At 36.9% G+C, this 18,969-nt stretch overlaps 1 protein-coding gene across 1 annotated transcript; it reads left to right on the forward strand.

The window, feature by feature from the left end:
* Positions 1 to 5,545: 5,545 nt before the first annotated feature.
* On the forward strand, positions 5,546 to 8,293 carry LOC118752159 (uncharacterized protein K02A2.6-like; the record flags this gene model as incomplete). The annotated part of the gene is made up of 3 exons (XM_036487015.1): positions 5,546 to 6,866; positions 6,936 to 7,612; positions 8,171 to 8,293. Coding segments are annotated over exons 1-3 (2,121 nt in total), but the record flags the coding sequence as incomplete, so codon positions are not given.
* Between the last annotated feature and the right edge of the window lie 10,676 nt (positions 8,294 to 18,969).

An 18,969-nucleotide genomic window follows, 5' to 3' on the forward strand; every position in this document is an offset into this window, starting at 1 on the left:
CAAACACACATCGTGATCAGCGTTGCCGCGAGTTTGAAAAAAAAATGTATCAGTTGCCAAGCAGAAAAAGTTCAAAAGCAAACAAAACTGTTGTTTGTTAAACTCATGATACAAAAAAGAAGGTAGTTTCATTACTACTATTTTTTGATTATAAAGCAGATTTTTGGCATTTCGCCAAATGTAAACATTAAGCATAGCTTTGCCACATTGGAATTTTTTGACAAGGGAGATTTGTTTTAATATTTGGGATTCAATACAAGAGTAAAAAAAAGTTGATGTGATCGATAATCGAATTTGAACGTTTTTCTCTAGCGTAAAAATTGCTTTTGAAGAATATCGATGCACAGAGATAAGGAAATAAAATAAAATCGAGTTTTTATACAATTATTTATTTTAAACCAAATAAACGAATTTGCATATGTAACATGTAACAAAACATTAATCTAAAAAAAAAAACCAGAACCATCAGAGTTTGCCGATCAAAAAATATTGATTTTCAAGAACTCTATACCATTTCCACGAAAAGTTGTTTTTTCCATATAAAATACATGGAAAATTTTGACGCTTGGAGCGACCTCTAAATATTTTTTGATTTCAAATTTGAAAAATTTATTTTTTCAGTATAGAACAATCCTAGGGGGTGAGGGTATTAAAATTCCTACTTTACTTTTTTTTTTACCACCCTAATGTACATGTCTTTATAATATTTTTAAATATTTTTTCGTCATATTTTACAGTCAGTTTTATATACAAAATAAGTTTGTTCGCGAAACTCTTAGCAGCAATTTTCGGATCGCCATTGCAACTTGCCGACGTGAGCTACGAATGTCGACACGTTTCAATGATGAAAATTGTTGCTAATGGGTTACAGAATGTTATGCATAAATGATTTTCCAAACTGTTTTAAATTCGCTAACTCTTTGATGTTCGCATATGACGTTTAACTTTTTTCTGTTGTTCGTAATCTTTCATTTTGTTATAATCTTCAGCTGGATCGGAATGCATTTGCATTAATAAAAATTAATGCGGGAAAGTCTAGTAATATCATCGTCCTTAACTATAATAGAGACAATTGTATGATATCACGTAGCTCCGAAAATAAAGACTTACTTGGGCTACCGTTTGCAAAGCACGTCAAAATTATTTTGGATGATTGGCTGTATAATAAACAAATTTAATAATAAATAATTTTTGCGGTGGACAACATATTTACCGGTCCTTAATTTCACAGAAAACATTGTTCGCTTATTTTGCAAATATTAAGATGTATGAAATTCAATTTTTTTTGTTGCTCGAATCGAAGAAAAATTTTCTTTCAATTTTGTAAATTATTTAAATACAAAAAATGATTTTAGAGGATTAGGTATGGTAGCATGAAATGTCACAATCTGTTTAATTGCCATGTAGTTAATATTGCGCCCGAAAAGTGACAATGAATCTACCTTCTTTTTAAACTATTATTCAAAAAACAAATAATTAACAAAATTTTATAATTAAATCCATAGTTATACAAAAATTTATATTTCTTGCTTCTGTCTGCTTATTTGCATAATGAAAAACAAACTTATAGGGCCCCTAAACCACGCAAAATCCTTGCGCAACCCGAGACTTGTATAAGTCAATATTGTGGAAATTACTACAGCATAAAATTGTGCAAACCTTATTTTGAAGAAACGTTGCTGAAGTAAATATGTGCAAGAAATATGAATGTGTGTTGTATATTTGATAGCTTCAGCTTTAAAACCTAAAAAAAAAATAAATAAAAAATAATAATTTTTTTCTACGCTTTTATCCATACTTTGCAGCACGATCTGGACACCAAAATAAAAACTAGACTAAAAATTTCGGAGTTGTCGCCATACGCAGCACAAATTATTGTACAATAACACAAGCATGAGCAAAATATCAAAATAATTTTTATTTTAGCGCAATAACTGTGCAATTTAGTACAAACGACCCCATACACCACACAAACGACCGACGCAAGCGCAAGTGGTTTAGGGGCTCTATAACAGCGGCGTGAGCAAAGAAATTTCGGGTTTTGTTTTCCTTATAAGAGTTACCAAATTAAACTTATACTTTAAATAACAAGAAAAAAATATTTACCGTTAGACTAGTAATACTATTAATAGTTTTCAAAAATTCATTTCTCCCAGTCGAAAGTATCAAAATACGGCATTCGGGAACAAAAAAGTATCAGATTTACATTTTAGAAAAAAAAGTATTAAAAATTATACAATTGTATCAAAATGGCAACGTTGATCGTGATGGAAACCGAAGTTAGTTAACATCTTGTCGTCATAGCGACGATCAGAATGTCCAGATTTGGCGATTTCGCGCCAATTTGGCGATTTTTTTTTTATATTTGCGCGTAAAAATTTAGGAAATCGGCGATTTTTTCCCTTCAAAAAATTTTTTTCCAATTATAAAAATATACAAAACTTAGTTTTCCGCGATAATTTTACAGAAGAGGCTAATGAGCTGCGTGATAAACTTGACTTAGAAGCATATTAAAAGACTGTCAAAACTGTTTAATAACCCTAATCGAAGATCTTTTGATATGATTACCTAGTCAATTAAATACTTTGAAAAAAGCTTTGATTTTGTCACCGGAAGAGTGTGTGAATCACAAGAGGGCGAGTTTTAGGGACCTGCCAATTCACTGCTTGACTTTGAAGGAAAGAAAAGCAGCGGAAACTGAATATTTAAATCTTTTAACTTTCCCTTGGAATAACTTTTCTCAGAACCATTCCATCCGACTCTGAGGAGTTTTGGATACTTGCTTACGGAGTGAAAAACGCAAGAGGCAATAAAAGGTTTGGAAATATAAGTAAATTCATATTATTATCCTTGCCGCACTCACATGCTTTGTTGAGCGCGTTTTTCAGTAATGAATTCAACAAAAACTAAGATTCGAAATAGGATGAGGTTGGAAAGCCTTAATTCAATAGTTCGAATAATGTGTTATATGAAGGCTAACAGTTTCTGCCGCAAAACGTTTCCGATATCAAACAGTATGCTATCAAATTTGAATAGCTCAATATATGACACCAACAGAAATGTAAATCATTCAGACACTATAGCGGACATATTTGATTTGGTGATTTTTAAGAAATTGTGGAAATAGCTGATCTCGCCTTTTTATAGGTTTTTATTTAATTTTTAGCGCCAAGCGATTAATGAATTAATACCAGTTATAATAAATTTAATAATTGCGCAGTCCTATTGCAAAATGTGTTGAAACACTATACTATTATATAAGTGATTTGTGTTATTTATTATTACCCTCTGAAGGTATTATATTCGTTTTCGGGTTTGAAAACTATATTATAACAATCATTTTTAAAATAAAAGATTTGTTAAATCGATTTCATGAGTTTTATTTAAACTAAAATTGGCGATTTTTGGCGATTTTTTTCAGAAATTGCGCTTTTTTTAACAATCTGGACACCCTGGCGACGATGGAATTAACAGCGTCAGCCAAGTGAAAATACTGCTAAAGTAAGAGAGGCGCGCCGCTTGTGATACCCTTACTTGCCTCACCGCTCGTGCCATAAATTCAAATTGGTTGGATAGTCGACATGCGTCTTCTGTATACTGTTTATTCCAGGGACCGAAAATAATCGTTATCATGAAGGATTTTTTATTTAAAACTTATTGTATAATCGTTATTTTGTGATTTATATTTTTTCAATCAAAAATTATCGTTATTCTTTGATTTTTATTTTTTCGATAATTTTTCATCGTTATTTCGTGATTTTTATTTTTTCGATCATTTTTAATCGTTATACTATGATTTTTTTTTCGTTCGTTTTTAATCGTTACTTTATGAATTTTATTTTTTCGATCATTTTTAATCGTTATTTTATGATTTTTATTTTTTCGATCATTTTTAATCGTTATAATATGATTTTAATTTTTTCGATCAAAAATAGAAGTTATTCTTGGTTTTTTAATGTGTAAACTGAATGTGCACAGATTTAACTTAAAAAACAGTTTTACAAGGCATGCTTATGTACACAGTAAAGTCGGAATTGTAATGCTCTCACCCCCTATGATTGTTCTATATCGAAAAAAGTATACCCCTATTTTTATACCTTTCATGAACATGAAATGGTATTATAACGTTGGTCCGATGTTTGTAAGTACCACAATTAGAAGAGAAACCACTATAACATATAGCTCCCATACAACTGATTGTTCAGATATGAGATTTTTCGCTATAACTCCTCCATTTAAGCAGTTAGGAACATGAAATTTTGCAATCCTTCCACCCAATATCAACAGAATACTTACAGTGAAAATTACAAAGATCGGTCACTATAATCTATAGCTCCCATACAACTGATTGTTCTGATAAAAGATTTTTCGTTATAACTCCTCCATTTATGTAGATAGGAACATAAAATTCTGCACTGTTTTCACTCATTATTAAAATAATACTTACAGTGAAAATGGCGAAGATCGGGTGGCTATAACATTTAGCCTCCATATAACTGATTGTTCAGATATGAGATTTTTTTTTATAACTTCTCCATTTATGCAGCTAGGAATATGAAATTTCGCACTCTTTTCACTCAATATTAACAGAATACTTACAGTGAAAATAGCAAAGATCGGGTCACTATAACATATATCTCCAATACAACTGATTGTTCAGTTATGAGAATTTTCGTTATAACTCCTCCATTTATGTAGATAGGCACATGAAATTTCGCAATATTTCCATCCAGTATCAAAAGAATAATTACAATAAAAATGGCGAAGATCGGGTCGCTATAACCTATAACCTACATATAACTTATTGTTTAGATATGAGATTTCTTTTTATAACTTCTCCCTTCATGCAGCTAGAAACATGAAATTTCGCAATATTTTCACTCATTGTCAACAGAAAGTTTACAGTGAAATGAACAAATATCGGGTCACTATAACCTTTTTATTACCCCCATAAACTGATTGTTCAGATATGGGGTTTTACTGTGAAACTCCTTTATATGGAAAGCTAAAACCGATGAATTTACACAGTCTACTGAGAAAATCTATGCTGTATAAGCTTTATCTCCTATACCACTGATTGTTCAGATACCAGATTTTGCGATATTCTCATTGGCGACGTGTCTGTCAACCAAACGTGTGCAAATTAATGTAGTGTACATACATACATAATTAAACTTATTTGCAAAACAAAAAAAAAAATTGGTTAAGTGCATTAAATTCGTAAATACGAATGATTAAATGCACATATTAAATTCGTAAATACGAAATAAATACATACATATGTGCCAAAAGAAACATTTAATGGTGTAAATTGAAAGTAAAAGACTACGTTTGAGTCTTAATAAAAATTTGTTTAAAACACAAAAGCAAATACGCAAAACTATTAAAAACCAAAGTTAAAGGTATTTTTAAATAAATAATAAAATACAAATAAGTGTAACTACACGAAAAAACTATTGTATCATACCAAAGTAAAGGTACTTTAAATAAGCAACAAAATACAAGTAACAGTGAAGCAATTTTGCTATTGTAATTGAAGGTCAAAATGACACCACCAATTGAGAATAATGCCGTTACCGTTTACCAAGCCACAAACGTACAACAATTTTCGCCGCAAAATGAGGCATGGCAATTATGGAAAGAGAAACTTGAGATCCACTTTTGCGAAATTAATTGCTCAGATGACAATATAAAAAAAGCCATCTTGCTAAAATCCATTGGCGCTGCACCGTATGCAGTATTGCATAGTTTGTGTAGTCCAGAATCTCCGGTGAGCAAAACATTTAAAGCATTATGTGAAATGCTACACACATACTACACTCCACCTATGATAATTTTTCGCGAGAGAAAGCTATTTTATAGTGCAAAGAAGGAAGACAGTGAAACCGTCTCTGAATGGTATGCAAGAACAAAAAAGCTTGCTCTCAACTGCAAATTTGGCACGAATCTTGAGGCTTTCCTACTTGATCGTTTTATAATGGGTTTACCTGACAAAATATTTGAGAAATTATGCGAAGAAGATGAAAAGCTCAAGCTAGATGAAGCTCTCCGCAAAGCTTTAATCATGGAAATGAAACTCTCTAATAAATCAGAAGACAACACTAGCGTAAATTACATCAACAAGTCCAAAGCAGGCAACAAGAAAATGCAAAATTCGAAGTCATCAAGCAACAATAGCAAGAGCCACAAGAACAACAACAGCAATAAGAATAAGCAGCAGAATAAAGGCAATACATGCAAACATTGCGGCTGGCGCAATCACCAGTCAAATGAATGCAGATATAAAGAAAGCAGATGCAATATTTGCAAGAAAGTTGGTCACTTGGCGAGTACATGCAGAGATAAAAATAAAAGTGTAAATTATGTATCAGATAATATCAATCAGAATAACAACAATGAAAATTCTAATAATCAAAACTTTTGTATTTACAGCATTTCAAGTGGAAATTCAGCGGCTTATTATTATCTCTCAGTAAAATTGGATGGCCGACAAATGAAAGTAGCTTGCGACTCTGGTTCACCCTGCAGCTTAATATCAATAACGTTATTTGAAAAATTAAACAAAAATGTAAGTCTAACTAAGTGCTCATTACCTTATGTCGATTATAGCGGAAATGCAATACAAGTCATGGGTGAATATTTAGCAACTATTGAATATAATGGTACCATAAGAAAATTGAATGTCGTAGTTACGGACACAAACAATATGCCCTTGCTTGGTTGTGATTTTTTAAGATTATTTAATTTTGATTTAGTGCAAACCGTGAAAGCTATTGATTTAAAGTGTAATATTGAGGATATTACAAGTAGTTTAAAACGCGATTATAGCGAAGTTTTTAAAAATGAGCTTGGTACATACAAACTAGGTAAGGTCTCCTTACAAATTTCTAAACAATCAAACCCTATATTTTTTAAACCGAGATCGGTTCCTTTAGCTTGGAAGAAAAAAGTCGAAATCAACTTACGAGAATTAATAAATATGGATGTTTTAGAGCCGGTAGATAATGCGGATTGGGGAACACCTTTGGTACCAATACTTAAACCCAATGGTGATTTACGAATTTGTGGGGATTATAAAGTTACCATCAACAAACACCTCATTGATTTTCATTATCCTTTACCGCTGATAGAGGACATTTTCGCATCTTTACAAGGGGGTCAATTGTTCACAAAACTTGATCTTTCCAATGCTTACAGCCAACTTGTATTAGACGAGGACTCGCAACGATTGTGTACCTGGTCTACTCACATAGGTTGTTTTAAAATGAAACGTTTGCCGTTCGGGGTTAAGCCGGCAGCAGCAATTTTCCAGAAAACTATGGAAAATTTGTTGCGAAATGTACCCTTTGTAGTAGTATATCAAGACGACATCACAGTTTCAGGCAAAGACTTAGCCGAACACGTTCGAAATTTAAGATCAGTCTTGTGTAAACTGCAAAGTGCAGGTTTACGTTTAAATGTTTCGAAATGCGAATTTTTTAAAGCACAAGTGTCCTATCTTGGATTCAAAATTGATAAAGATGGTTTGAGTAAGACAACAGAAAGAATTTCGTCTGTTTTGCAGGCACCTATACCCAAAAATGTTTCTGAGTTACGAGCATTTGTTGGGCACGTAAATTATTACTCAAAATTTGTACAAAATTTTGCCGAAAAGATGGCACCTTTGTACAAGCTCTTACAAAAAGATGAAAAGTTTAATTGGTCTCGTGAATGTCAAGACACATACGAAAATATTAAGAGGGATATCACTTCTGATTCAGTTCTCGTTCATTTTAACCCTGAAATCCCTATAGTCCTTACGACGGATGCATCTAACAATGCAGTCGCGGGAATTTTGTCTCATAAATTTCAAGACGGAAGCGTAAAGCCTATTGCATATGTATCAAGAGCCCTGTCAAAAAGTGAAAAGAACTATAGCACATTAGAAAAAGAGGCTCTTGCTATAATCTTTTCAATAACCAAACTAAAACAATATTTAGTTGGACATAATTTCGTGTTGCGCACGGACCATAAGCCACTTTTATCAATATTTGGGGAAAACAAGGGACTTCCTTTGATGGCTGCAGCAAGAATGCAACGATGGGCATTCATATTATCTGGTTTCAATTATAAAATTGAATATATAAAAGGATCATTAAATGAAGCTGATAATTTGTCACGACTTCCACAGCATGACTTTGAACAAAATTATGAAGAAAAATCATACATATGCCATATCAAAGCGGAAAACGCTCTTAGCATTAATTTCAAAGATATAGTGCGTGAAACACGTAGAGATCCGATTTTATCAAAAGTATGTACTGCTGTGACAATGGGGACAATGCAAAACCTGAAAGGCAGTGAGTTTGCTCCATTTGTTAACAAAAGCACTGAGCTAACTGTAGACCAAGAGTGTTTGCTATGGGGTTACAGAGCAGTAGTACCATCTAAATTGCGAAAGTACTTACTGGAGCAGCTACATGACTCACATTTAGGGGTCGTAAAAACAAAAGCCCTGGCAAGATCATATGTATGGTGGCCAAAAATTGATAATGACATAGAAAATTTAATTAGGCAATGCATTTCATGTCAGGAGCTTTTTCCGAGTCCTAACAAAAGTGTATTAATTCCATGGGAGCCGGCTGACTCAGTTTGGAGTAGAATACACATAGATTTCGCGGGGCCTATAAAAGGTTTTCAGTTGTTAGTACTCATAGATGCTTATTCGAAATGGGTTGAAGTTTTTAAAACTAAAGACATGACTTCTAACTTTGTTATATCAAAACTTCGCGAAACGTTCTGCCGCTTCGGCATTGTCAACACAATTGTTAGTGACAACGGTCGTTATTTTGTATCTGAGGAAATCAAAATTTTTTTAAAATTTAACAATATCAAACACGTACTTACTTCGCCGGGACAACCATCAACGAATGGTCAGGTTGAAAATTTTATAAAAACTTTAAAGAAATCTTTAATGGCAAACTTCAGCAGCGGCAACGCAGAAAATTTCGATATATATCTGAATAGATTTTTAATGGATTATCGAGTAACAAAACATTGTACTACAAACGAGTCACCAGCTAAGCTCTTTTTAGGTAGATTTATAAAAACTCGATTTGATTTTGTCAAACCACCTAAAATTAAAGAAAATATAATACATAGTCAAGAAAATAGTAAAAAAAATTATCCTGGAAAAAGATCTGTAGAGTTTAGTTCAGGAGATAAAGTATACATCAGAGATTACAAAAATCCTAACAAAGCAAGTTGGTCTCCTGCGACAGTTCAATCTCAAATTGGTCCACGGTCTTATAATTGTATATTTGATCATAACAATCGATTAATTAAAAGACATACTGATCAAATTAAAAGAGCGTCAGAACCGGGCATTGATATTGAGTTGCCGGATGAGGAACCCAGAAGACCTGAAGTAGTTGAATCGGCGGTTGCTGAGGAAAATAACGTATCTTCTGAATCTCTGCATGGAACTGAATGTAATGAGAATGAAAATAATTTGGACAATATGTCAAGTGGTAATGAAAATACTCATGAACCTAGGTCATTACGTCCACGAAACAATGATGTTAGATATAAGTTTTAGAATGTACAAGTTGTGAGCTAATAATGAATTAGTAATCACAAAATCACAATTATAAAAAAAAAAAAAAAAAAAATTTTAATTTGAATTAATAATTGCTATTTGAATTAATAAAACTATGTAAATGTTATTGTACTTCAAAGTATGTTTATATTTAAATATAAAAATAAAGCAATTTTTTTTTTTGAGAGAGGCGTGTTATGTGTTGCCCTATGCAATCGCACCCTTATGTTTATCTATACCTATTAACAATCATATGCCTATACCTATTGACTTATCTTTATATATCTATTGACTTATATTCGTATGGAGTTCATCTCATTAAATAAAGGCAGTTGCTAATTAAGCTTGTAATAAAGAGCACGTCTTTTGCCTTACACCGGTACATAACACTGAACAATCAGTTGTATGGGAGATATATGTTATAGTGACCCGATCTTCGCCATTTTCACTGTAAGTATTCTTTTCATAATGAGTAAAACAGTGCAAAATTTCATGTTCCTAGCTACTTAAATGGAGGAGTTATAACGAAAAATCTTACATCTGAAAAATCAGTTGTATGGGAGCTATAGATTATAGTGACCCGATCTTTGTAATTTTCACTGTAAGTGTTCTGTTGATAATGGGCGAAAGTATTGCAAAATTTCGTGTTCCTAACTGCTTAACTGGAGGAGTTATAGCGAAAAATTTCATATCTGAACAATCAGTTGTATGGGAGCTATATGTTATAGTGGTCCGATTATTCCAGTTCCGACAAATGATTAGTGCATTATAGAAATACACCCACCTACTAAATTTTATCCGGATATCTCGAAAACTGAGAGACTAGATTGCATACAAACAGACGGACAGACTGACATGGCTAAATCGACGAAGCTCGACGTTCTGATCATTTAAGTATACATTTCAATGGGTCTATCTCTTCTAATTGTGGTACTTACAAACATCGGACCAAGAGGCAATAAAAGGTTTGGAAATATAAGTAAATTCATATTATTATCCTTGCCGCACTCACATGCTTTGTTGAGCGCGTTTTTCCGTAATGAATTCAACAAAAACTAAGATTCGAAATAGGATGAGGTTGGAAAGCCTTAATTCAATAGTTCGACATGGCTAAATCGACGCAGCTCGACGTTCTGATCATTTAAGTATACATTTCAATGGGTCTATCTCTTCTAATTGTGGTACTTACAAACATCGGACCAAAGTTGTAATACCATTTCATGCTCATGAAAGGTATAAAAATAGGGGTATACTTTTTTCGATATAGAACAATCCTAGGGGGTGAGAGCATTACAACTCCGGCTTTACTGTTTTTGGACCATCCTAGTGTACATATGCATGCCTTGTAAAACTGTTTTTTAAGTCAAATCTGTGCACATTCGGTTTACACATTAAAAAACTAAGAATAACTGCTATTTTTGATCGAAAAAATTAAAATCATAGTATAACGATTAAAAATGATCGAAAAAATAAAAATCATAATATAACGATTAAAGATGATCGAAAAAATAAAAATCATAAAATAACGATTAAAAATTATCGAAAAAATAAAAATCATAGTATAACGATTAAAAATGATCTAAAAAATAAAAATCATAAAATAACGATTAAAAATGATCGAAAAAATACAAGTCACAACATAACGATTAAAATTTGATTTTTATTATAAAAATCATAATGGTTACGGTCCCTGGTATATTCTGTGATACAAGCATAATCCTATTTGGTCGCCAAATACAGCTCATACCTTTGCGAAAATTCTGTACATCCCCTGCAAAAATTTGAGGACCAGGTGATCCACTGGGTCATAGTTTTAAAGTATGAGCAAAACGACCAGGTTGCATACTAGTAACTTGTTATGCTGACCTGGACCACTTCAAACGTAAAAAACTGATATATGTGTTGAACACCACCTCTTCGTGGCCGATCGTCAATGTGATTCGGTAGCCGAATGTGCCATGGTCCAAAACGAGTAGTTGTCTAGGTGGTCCCATGCTATGCAGTGGTGGACCAGAAGTGGTCCCATGTTATGCAGCATTAGACCAGAGGTAGTCAGGTCCAATGACATCGCAATGTTAATGTGACCATATTTTTTACATATATTTGGACCATTTTGGTTACTAGTGTTGGTTACAAAGTAGTGTGGTCCTGTACTAGTACTTAACTTAGTCCCACTTTTTGCAGGGTCAGATCAAACACGAGCACACAAACGCAAACGAAATGTGTATGAGTGACGTGACTGTGATGTGCCACATACATACACACGTAAACGTATTTAAGCTGAACAGCGATCACTGATTGAACTTGCTAAATACCCAGTAGAGCGAACGTACTTTGTTGTTGTTTTAAGCATGATACAAATATTTAAAGGTAATTTCACTTCTTATCCGCCATTGCTCCCATTTGACGTAAACTGTGCTTTTGACGTTTTCTTTTAAATTGAAGCTGACATATTCTATGAAGAAACTAAAAAGTGTTTTTTACTTCAAAAAAATTATTCCAAAATAATTTAAAGGAATATATTTTGAGCATCATTTTATAGCGAGCTTTTAGTGGTTTATTTCTAAAATTAGTTATAAAACGGAAGGCAAGTAAAATACTCCTATTAATTGCACATCTATTTCTACATGCAATTGTTTTCATCATTATTTAATACGATTAGCTGCATATTTCGGGATGGACACGTGCATGGTAACTTCACCAAGGTGTTGTTTGCTTGTTCCAACCACTTTTCGGCGGAAAATTTTCAGCCTCGGGACGGATGTGCCCAATCTAAGCGAAACGCTGCACCAGCAGCAGTAGAGCGAGTAGTTTATCTGTCTATAACCTATAACAAGGAGCTCTAAGAATTTGTAAATTTTTTTACCTCCCTCTAAGTCTGTGCTTCCATAGTGCTTTCATTGACGATAAGCTACTTTTTAACTATGCCTTTATTCATATGTCCTCTACAAAGGATCCAAATTAAAGCCACATCCTACTATCTATAATAATATCTCATGGAACACTGCATATATTTAATGCCAAATTTTTTTGCGGTAAGGTAATTAAAGGTATTTTAAAGTAATACTCACTTATTAACAGCTATGATAATACGATGAATTAAGTAATTTTACCTTGCGTGTTGTTATTTTTTAATGCATAAAAAATTCCTTTAAAAAATAATAAAATTTCCAAAACAATAATTTTTTATGGTGGCAGTGATACTCGAGCAATTTACGAAAAGTTATGACGATTATACTTTTCGTAAATTGCTCGAGTATCACTGCCACCACAGTGTATGTGCACAGTTTATGTAAAAAAATTTCAAAGTGAAACTACCTTCTTTTTTTGTATCATGGTTTTAATTACATTTATTGATAAACTAGCAAATACCCGGCGTGCTTCGCGACGCCTCGTGAGTAATTTTGCATCAAAGTTAAGGAGAAACCATATTGAAACTCAAATGGGGAAGAATTTTGCCTTTATTAGTATCCATAATTCATCTGGCCGGCCATTGGAACCCTAGTAAATATGTATGTACATTAGGGTGGTCCAAAAACAGTAAAGTCGGAATTGTAATGCTCTCACCCCTAAGGATTGTTCTATGTCGAAAAAAGTATATCCCTATTTTTTATTTTGATATCAAAAAATATTTAGAGGTCGCTCAATGCGCTCAAAGTTTTGCATGTATATTTATATGTGAAAAATAAAATTTTTCGTAGAAATGGTATAGAATTCTTGAAAATCAATATTTTTCGATCGGAAAACTCTGGTTCTCTTCAGGAGACTTTCAGTAATAATACCCAATTGTTTATTTCTTTGTGTTATTTACTCTGCAACATCACAAAAAATATAGAAAAAGATTTTTTTCTTAACAGCGGTCGTCCCTCGGCAGGCAATGGCAAACCTCCGAGTGTATTTCTGCCATGAAAAACAGCTTCTCATAAAAGTGCAATCGCCGTTCGGAGTCGGCATAAAACTGTAGGTCCCTCCGCTTTGTGTAACAACATCAAGGCGCACGCCACAAGTCGGAGGAGAAGCTCGGCCAAACACTAACATATGTGTAAGCGCCAATCTAATATATTTATTATAATTTATTATTTTTTTTTCGTAGGAGAGGGAAATGCTTTATGCACTGGCCGGGGGCGCTAGTCTCTATACTACCTTCCCCGAGTGTGGGACTCCCACCGAAGCGTGTTGGGCTACCCACTAAAACCCAAACTCCCACCGCCCGCGCAAGAATCCCGCATCTGGCACCGCAATTCTGCATGTCTTCAGATGCAGGAGCGCGCTGTTAGAGCCTTGGGGCTGCTCTTTTGTAGGGGCGTTTCATTCGGGTGTCCTCAGTAGACAACCGTCCTCTCGTTTGCAGCGGAGTACGAATTTCACGTATCTCGCAACTGCTTCCCACTTTTCTGCGCTGGAAATCATTATCCCAACTATGTTGTCCGGAGTAATGTCTCCGTGTCTTTCTTCCAACATTCTGCGCGAAATCAAGAAGTGTTCGCAGGTGAAGAATGTGTGGTACACGTTATCTTCGACGTTTCCACAGTAGTGACAGAACGGTGAGTCCACCCTTCCCATTCTATGAAGATATTCTCGGAAGTAACCATGACCGGTGAGGAATTGCGTCAGGTAGAAATCGACTTCCCCATGTGGTCTGTTCAGCCATGTTTGAAGGTCGGCTATCAGGGAGTGTGTCCATCGACCTTTTGTGCTCGCGTTCCAGTTTTGTTGCCACTGCTGGATCAGTTGCTCGCGCGCCCTTGCCGCGGCAGCTGCTCGACCTATCTCGGCACTGAGATTGTAAATCTCTTTTCGCTCGTAAGCAAGTAGCTCAATTGGCATGACGCCAGAAATAACTAGAACCGCGTCCGCGGACACTGTACGGTATGCAGAAGCAATGCGTAGTGCCCCTCTGCGCTGTACCGAAGACATTTGAACCCGGTATTTTTTGACTTTCAATGCGTCAGCCCATATTTCTGCCCCGTACAGGAGCACCGATTGGACCGCTGTCATCAGAAGCTTCCTGCGGCATGGCTTCGGGCCGCCCACGTTTGCCATCAGCCGGCTTAGAGCCGCCGTGCTCTGCGCAGCTTTTTCACATACTCCATGGATGTGTTCCCAGAATGTGAGTTTGCTGTCCAGCTTCACCCCTAGGTATTTTGTAGACCTAGAAGTCGTCACGGGTTGAGGTCCGACCATTATATTTATAATTGTTGGGATCCGTTTCCTGGTGAGGAGCACGATCTCCGTTTTGGCTGTAGCCAATTGCAGACCGTGATCGCTCATCCATCCACTGACGTTGCGCATGACCTGGTTTAGCTTGAGCTGTGCTAGCTGGACATTTCTTGCTGTTATGACGGCGGCCACGTCGTCCGCGAAGGCGACAAGGAAGGCGCTCTCCGGCATTTCCGTGCGCAACAGACTGTCATACGTGGCGTTCCAGAGGTCCGGGCCAAGTACAGACCCCTGTGCCGCTCCGCCGGTTATACGTCTCTTTCTCTGACCTTGTGTTGTGTCGTACAAAAGCCAACGGTCTCTGAGGTAGTCCCGGATCATATCTAGCAAGTATGTTGGAACCTTGAATGACCGTTCCAAGGCCTCCAGCATATCGTCCCATCTTGCCGAGTTGAAGGCGTTCTTGACGTCCAGTGTGACTAGCAGCACTATTGGCCGCGCCTGGTGGCAGGCTTCTTCGGCCTTATGTACCGCCTCGACTACTTCGCCAATTGCTCCTATAGTTGAGTGTCCCTTCCTGAAGCCATGTTGTCGGGGTGAAAGGCCTCCCTCGCTTTCTATGGCTGACGTCAAGCGTATTTTGAGCAGACTCTCCATCATTTTGCCTGCTGTGTCTAGCATGCAGAGTGGCCGGAAGGATGAAGGAGAGTTTGGGTCCCCTTTGCCCTTGGGTATAAGCACCAGTCTCGCCTTCTTCCATTGGCTTGGGAAAACCCGGGCCCTAAGGCAGCTGTTGTACATGTTAAGCAGAAGATCAGGGCTCGTTTCCGCTGCTAACCTGATTGCCTCCGCTGGTATGCCATCTGGGCCTGGAGCCTTGCCGGCTTTCATGCTTCGCAGGGCTAGCTTCAGCTCGTCTGTCGAAAACAGTGGTGCCTCGGCTTGCTCCTCGACGAACACTGTGTCGGCTCTTAGTGGGTGTGTGGGAAATAGCGCATCCACTATATTCTTAACTCGGGCCTCATCCATCGCCTGTGATGATGTATGGAACTTTTTCATCACTATTTTGTATCCCTGGCCCCAGGGATCGCGATCCACTTCGTCGCATAGCGCTTTCCAGCAGTTCCGTTTGCTCTTCTGTATCTCGGCCCCAAGTGCTTTCTTTGCGCTTTTGTAGGCTGCTGCTCTGGTCAGCGCCTCGGGTCTACCACGAGCGCGCGTTGCGAGTCTCCGCATTCTATGGCAGGCCCTTCGCAGCTCAGCAATTCGGTCATTCCACCAGTATACCTGCTTTTTACCTGACCATGCTCTCCTCTGTGGCATTGAGGCTTTGCATGCCCGGTGAATGCAGCGCATAGTTTCTTCGACCAGCTTAGTACAAGACTCCCTGTTGTGGATCTCTCCCGTTGTGGGTGAAATGCCTTGGGAATCTGCTAGGAGTGACGTATCGAACTTGCGGACATCGACCCTAGACGGGTTCCATCCTGGTTTCCTGCGAGGGATACTACGTGTTTGCCCTCGCGTGATGTCAGTGACTTGGAAGGTGATGTAGTTGTGGTCGCTACCACTCAGGTCTTCCATCACTCTCCATCCGTCAGCCCTTCGGAGAAGGCTTTCTGAGACCAGGGTTATGTCGGGGATAGAGTATCCAAAACCCGGCCTTCGATATGTAGGGGTCGTTCCGGTGTTGAGGATGGTCAGGCCAATGCGGGCTGCCATTTCAAGGACCAGTCTTCCCCTGGTGTTTGTTTGGGGCATACCCCATTCCACGCCTCTTGCGTTGAAATCTCCAGCAACAATTATGTGGCCGGTTATATCGCGCAATTCGTCTTCAAGTTCTTCGAGCTTTCCCCTGAAGACAGGGACTGTGTCGTTTGGAAACAGGTAGCAGCTCACCACAGTGATTTGCGCCATTTTAACCCAGATGTAGCAGCGTCCTACCCCGCTGCTCTCTGCGCGATGGTTGGGGTTAGCAATCCATATCGCGGCCGAGCCTGATTGGTCAACATGCCAGGTTTCTTTTGTTCTATAGGGTTCACTGATGATGACAGCGTCTGCTCTTTGTTCAAGAACCAATTGGTCCAGCAGGTCATCAGCTACCCTACTCCTGTTCATATTGCCTTGTATAAATTTAATCATATTCTCCCAAGCTTTGTCTTAGCCTCAGCAAGGGCATCCCTGAAGGCCTTGCACGCTCCCGACCAGGGCAGGTGATGGGAATTTTTCTGTCCATCTCCTGCCGAGCACAGGTAGCAGCTTGGGCTTTCTTTACACGCAGAGGCTATGTGGCCCTGCTGACCACATTTCCAGCATGAACTGCTTCTGTCTGGGCCTTTGCATGCCGCCTTTTTGTGGCCATACCCCAGACAGCGGAAACACCTTTGGACATCCGCGCGCTCTCGGACGCGGCAGATAATCCAACCTACTCGCAGCTTCCCCTTTTCAATAAGAGTCCGGCCTGGCAGTTCATCGATTTCCGCCACGGCCATTCTTTGTTCTCGCGAGTTTACAGCGAGGAGAGAGACGCGAAGTTGGCCATTCATCTTGTCTCCTAACTCCCCGCGTATAGCGTTCTCCACTTCTGGGGCCGTGGTTAGGCAGTCCATGCCCAGAACTTCTAGACGTAAACGTCTAGTGAGAATACGGGCGTCTCCAAGCTGGCCAATGGCAGTGCACACATTTTCCTTAAATGCTGTGTGGATGCCACAGCGCTCCATTTCGATGAGCACGCCGGCTTCGCGGGTTTTCCGAACAGATCGAATTACGGTCTCCGTCTTCTCGGGTTGGAGCTTACCGCGTATCGTTCCCAGCACCTCTGCATAGGTTTTGCCTTCAGCTGGCCAGCGCCAATCTATTATTATTATTATTGTTATTATTATTAATATTATTATTATTATTAGTATTATTATTATTATTATTATTATTATTATTATTATTATTATTATTATTATTTATTCTGCATGCTACTACAGCGATGTAAAATTATATTTCTGCCGCGCAGCGTCAACTTTTTTTCACGAACTTCATCTTTATAAAATAAAGGAAAAGCTGAAGATCAATGTATGTATGAATGCCACACCAAGCCGCTTACGGTGAGCATGTGCCCATATCGCAGCAAGCAGCATGTTGAAGTAAAAAAAAAACAGTTTCCAAACGTAATACACGATCAGGGTTGCCATTGACGAAAAAAAATATTTACCATCCACTTGAAAAAAATCTACCAAATGTGGGAAATATCTACCAATAATTTTTTATAATCATTTTAATAAAAACTATAGTTTTCTTATTTTTTTATTTATTTTAATTAAAACTATAGTATTTGAGTCATATTATTGGCATATTCTCAGTTTCCTTCAACCAAAAGCGGAAGTGATGAAACTAAAGGCAACAATGAAACTTCATTATTTGAAAACTTCAACTCCAGTCAAAAACGTGACTTTTTTTAATATTCGCAATATTTTTCGAGTAAAAATTGTTTATTGCTTTAACTAACAACATACAGAAAAATTCCAAAAATTTTCGTCTAAATTTCGAATTTTTTACTCTGAATTTTTAGAACAATTTAAGGTAAGGAGTTTTAAAGCAAATGTTATTTAAGTATAGCAAACAATGTGCTGCTTAAAATTCCCTTTGATTTTTTTTATTTTTTTTTATTGATAAAAAATGGCGTTGCTTTAATTTTTTTTTTGTGAACAATCATAGTGCATAATAACATACATACCTGTAAATTTTTTTTATATTTAAATATTCATTTAAAATATTTAGGCAATCTAAAGCTCCTCGGGATTCCAGAAAAATTAGTTTTGAATGGAGCGCGATATGTTCGCCTTATATCGATATACATTTATACGTATGTAATTATATAAAAAGTATGCAAAGAAATTTATAATATATTTAAAGATAACTACGAAAAATAAATCGGGAACGGAAAGTTCATCAAAAATCTACCAAAATGAGAAAAAATTTACCTTTTTACCAACCCAAATTTTTTCTACCAATTTTGGTAACAATTTACCAAAGTGGCAACCCTGTACACGATGTACAGTGTTTCTTTGGTTTGAACGCAGCGCTGCTTGTACATCAGAGCTGGGCAATTTTACTCGCGAGCAACGCCAGCGCCGCAGTTCATATACGTATACAGAAGCAAAGCAGCGAATTTCGATTCAGTCTGCTCCAAAGTCACCAAAGTAACATCATGCTCGGCTGTTGATTGTTTTTCTTCGTAATTTTAG

This window comes from Rhagoletis pomonella, unplaced genomic scaffold (genome assembly GCF_013731165.1).
Source record: "Rhagoletis pomonella isolate Grant_MI unplaced genomic scaffold, Rhpom_1.0 Rhpom_scaffold_01270, whole genome shotgun sequence".
Classification (NCBI taxonomy): Eukaryota; Metazoa; Arthropoda; class Insecta; order Diptera; family Tephritidae; genus Rhagoletis; species Rhagoletis pomonella.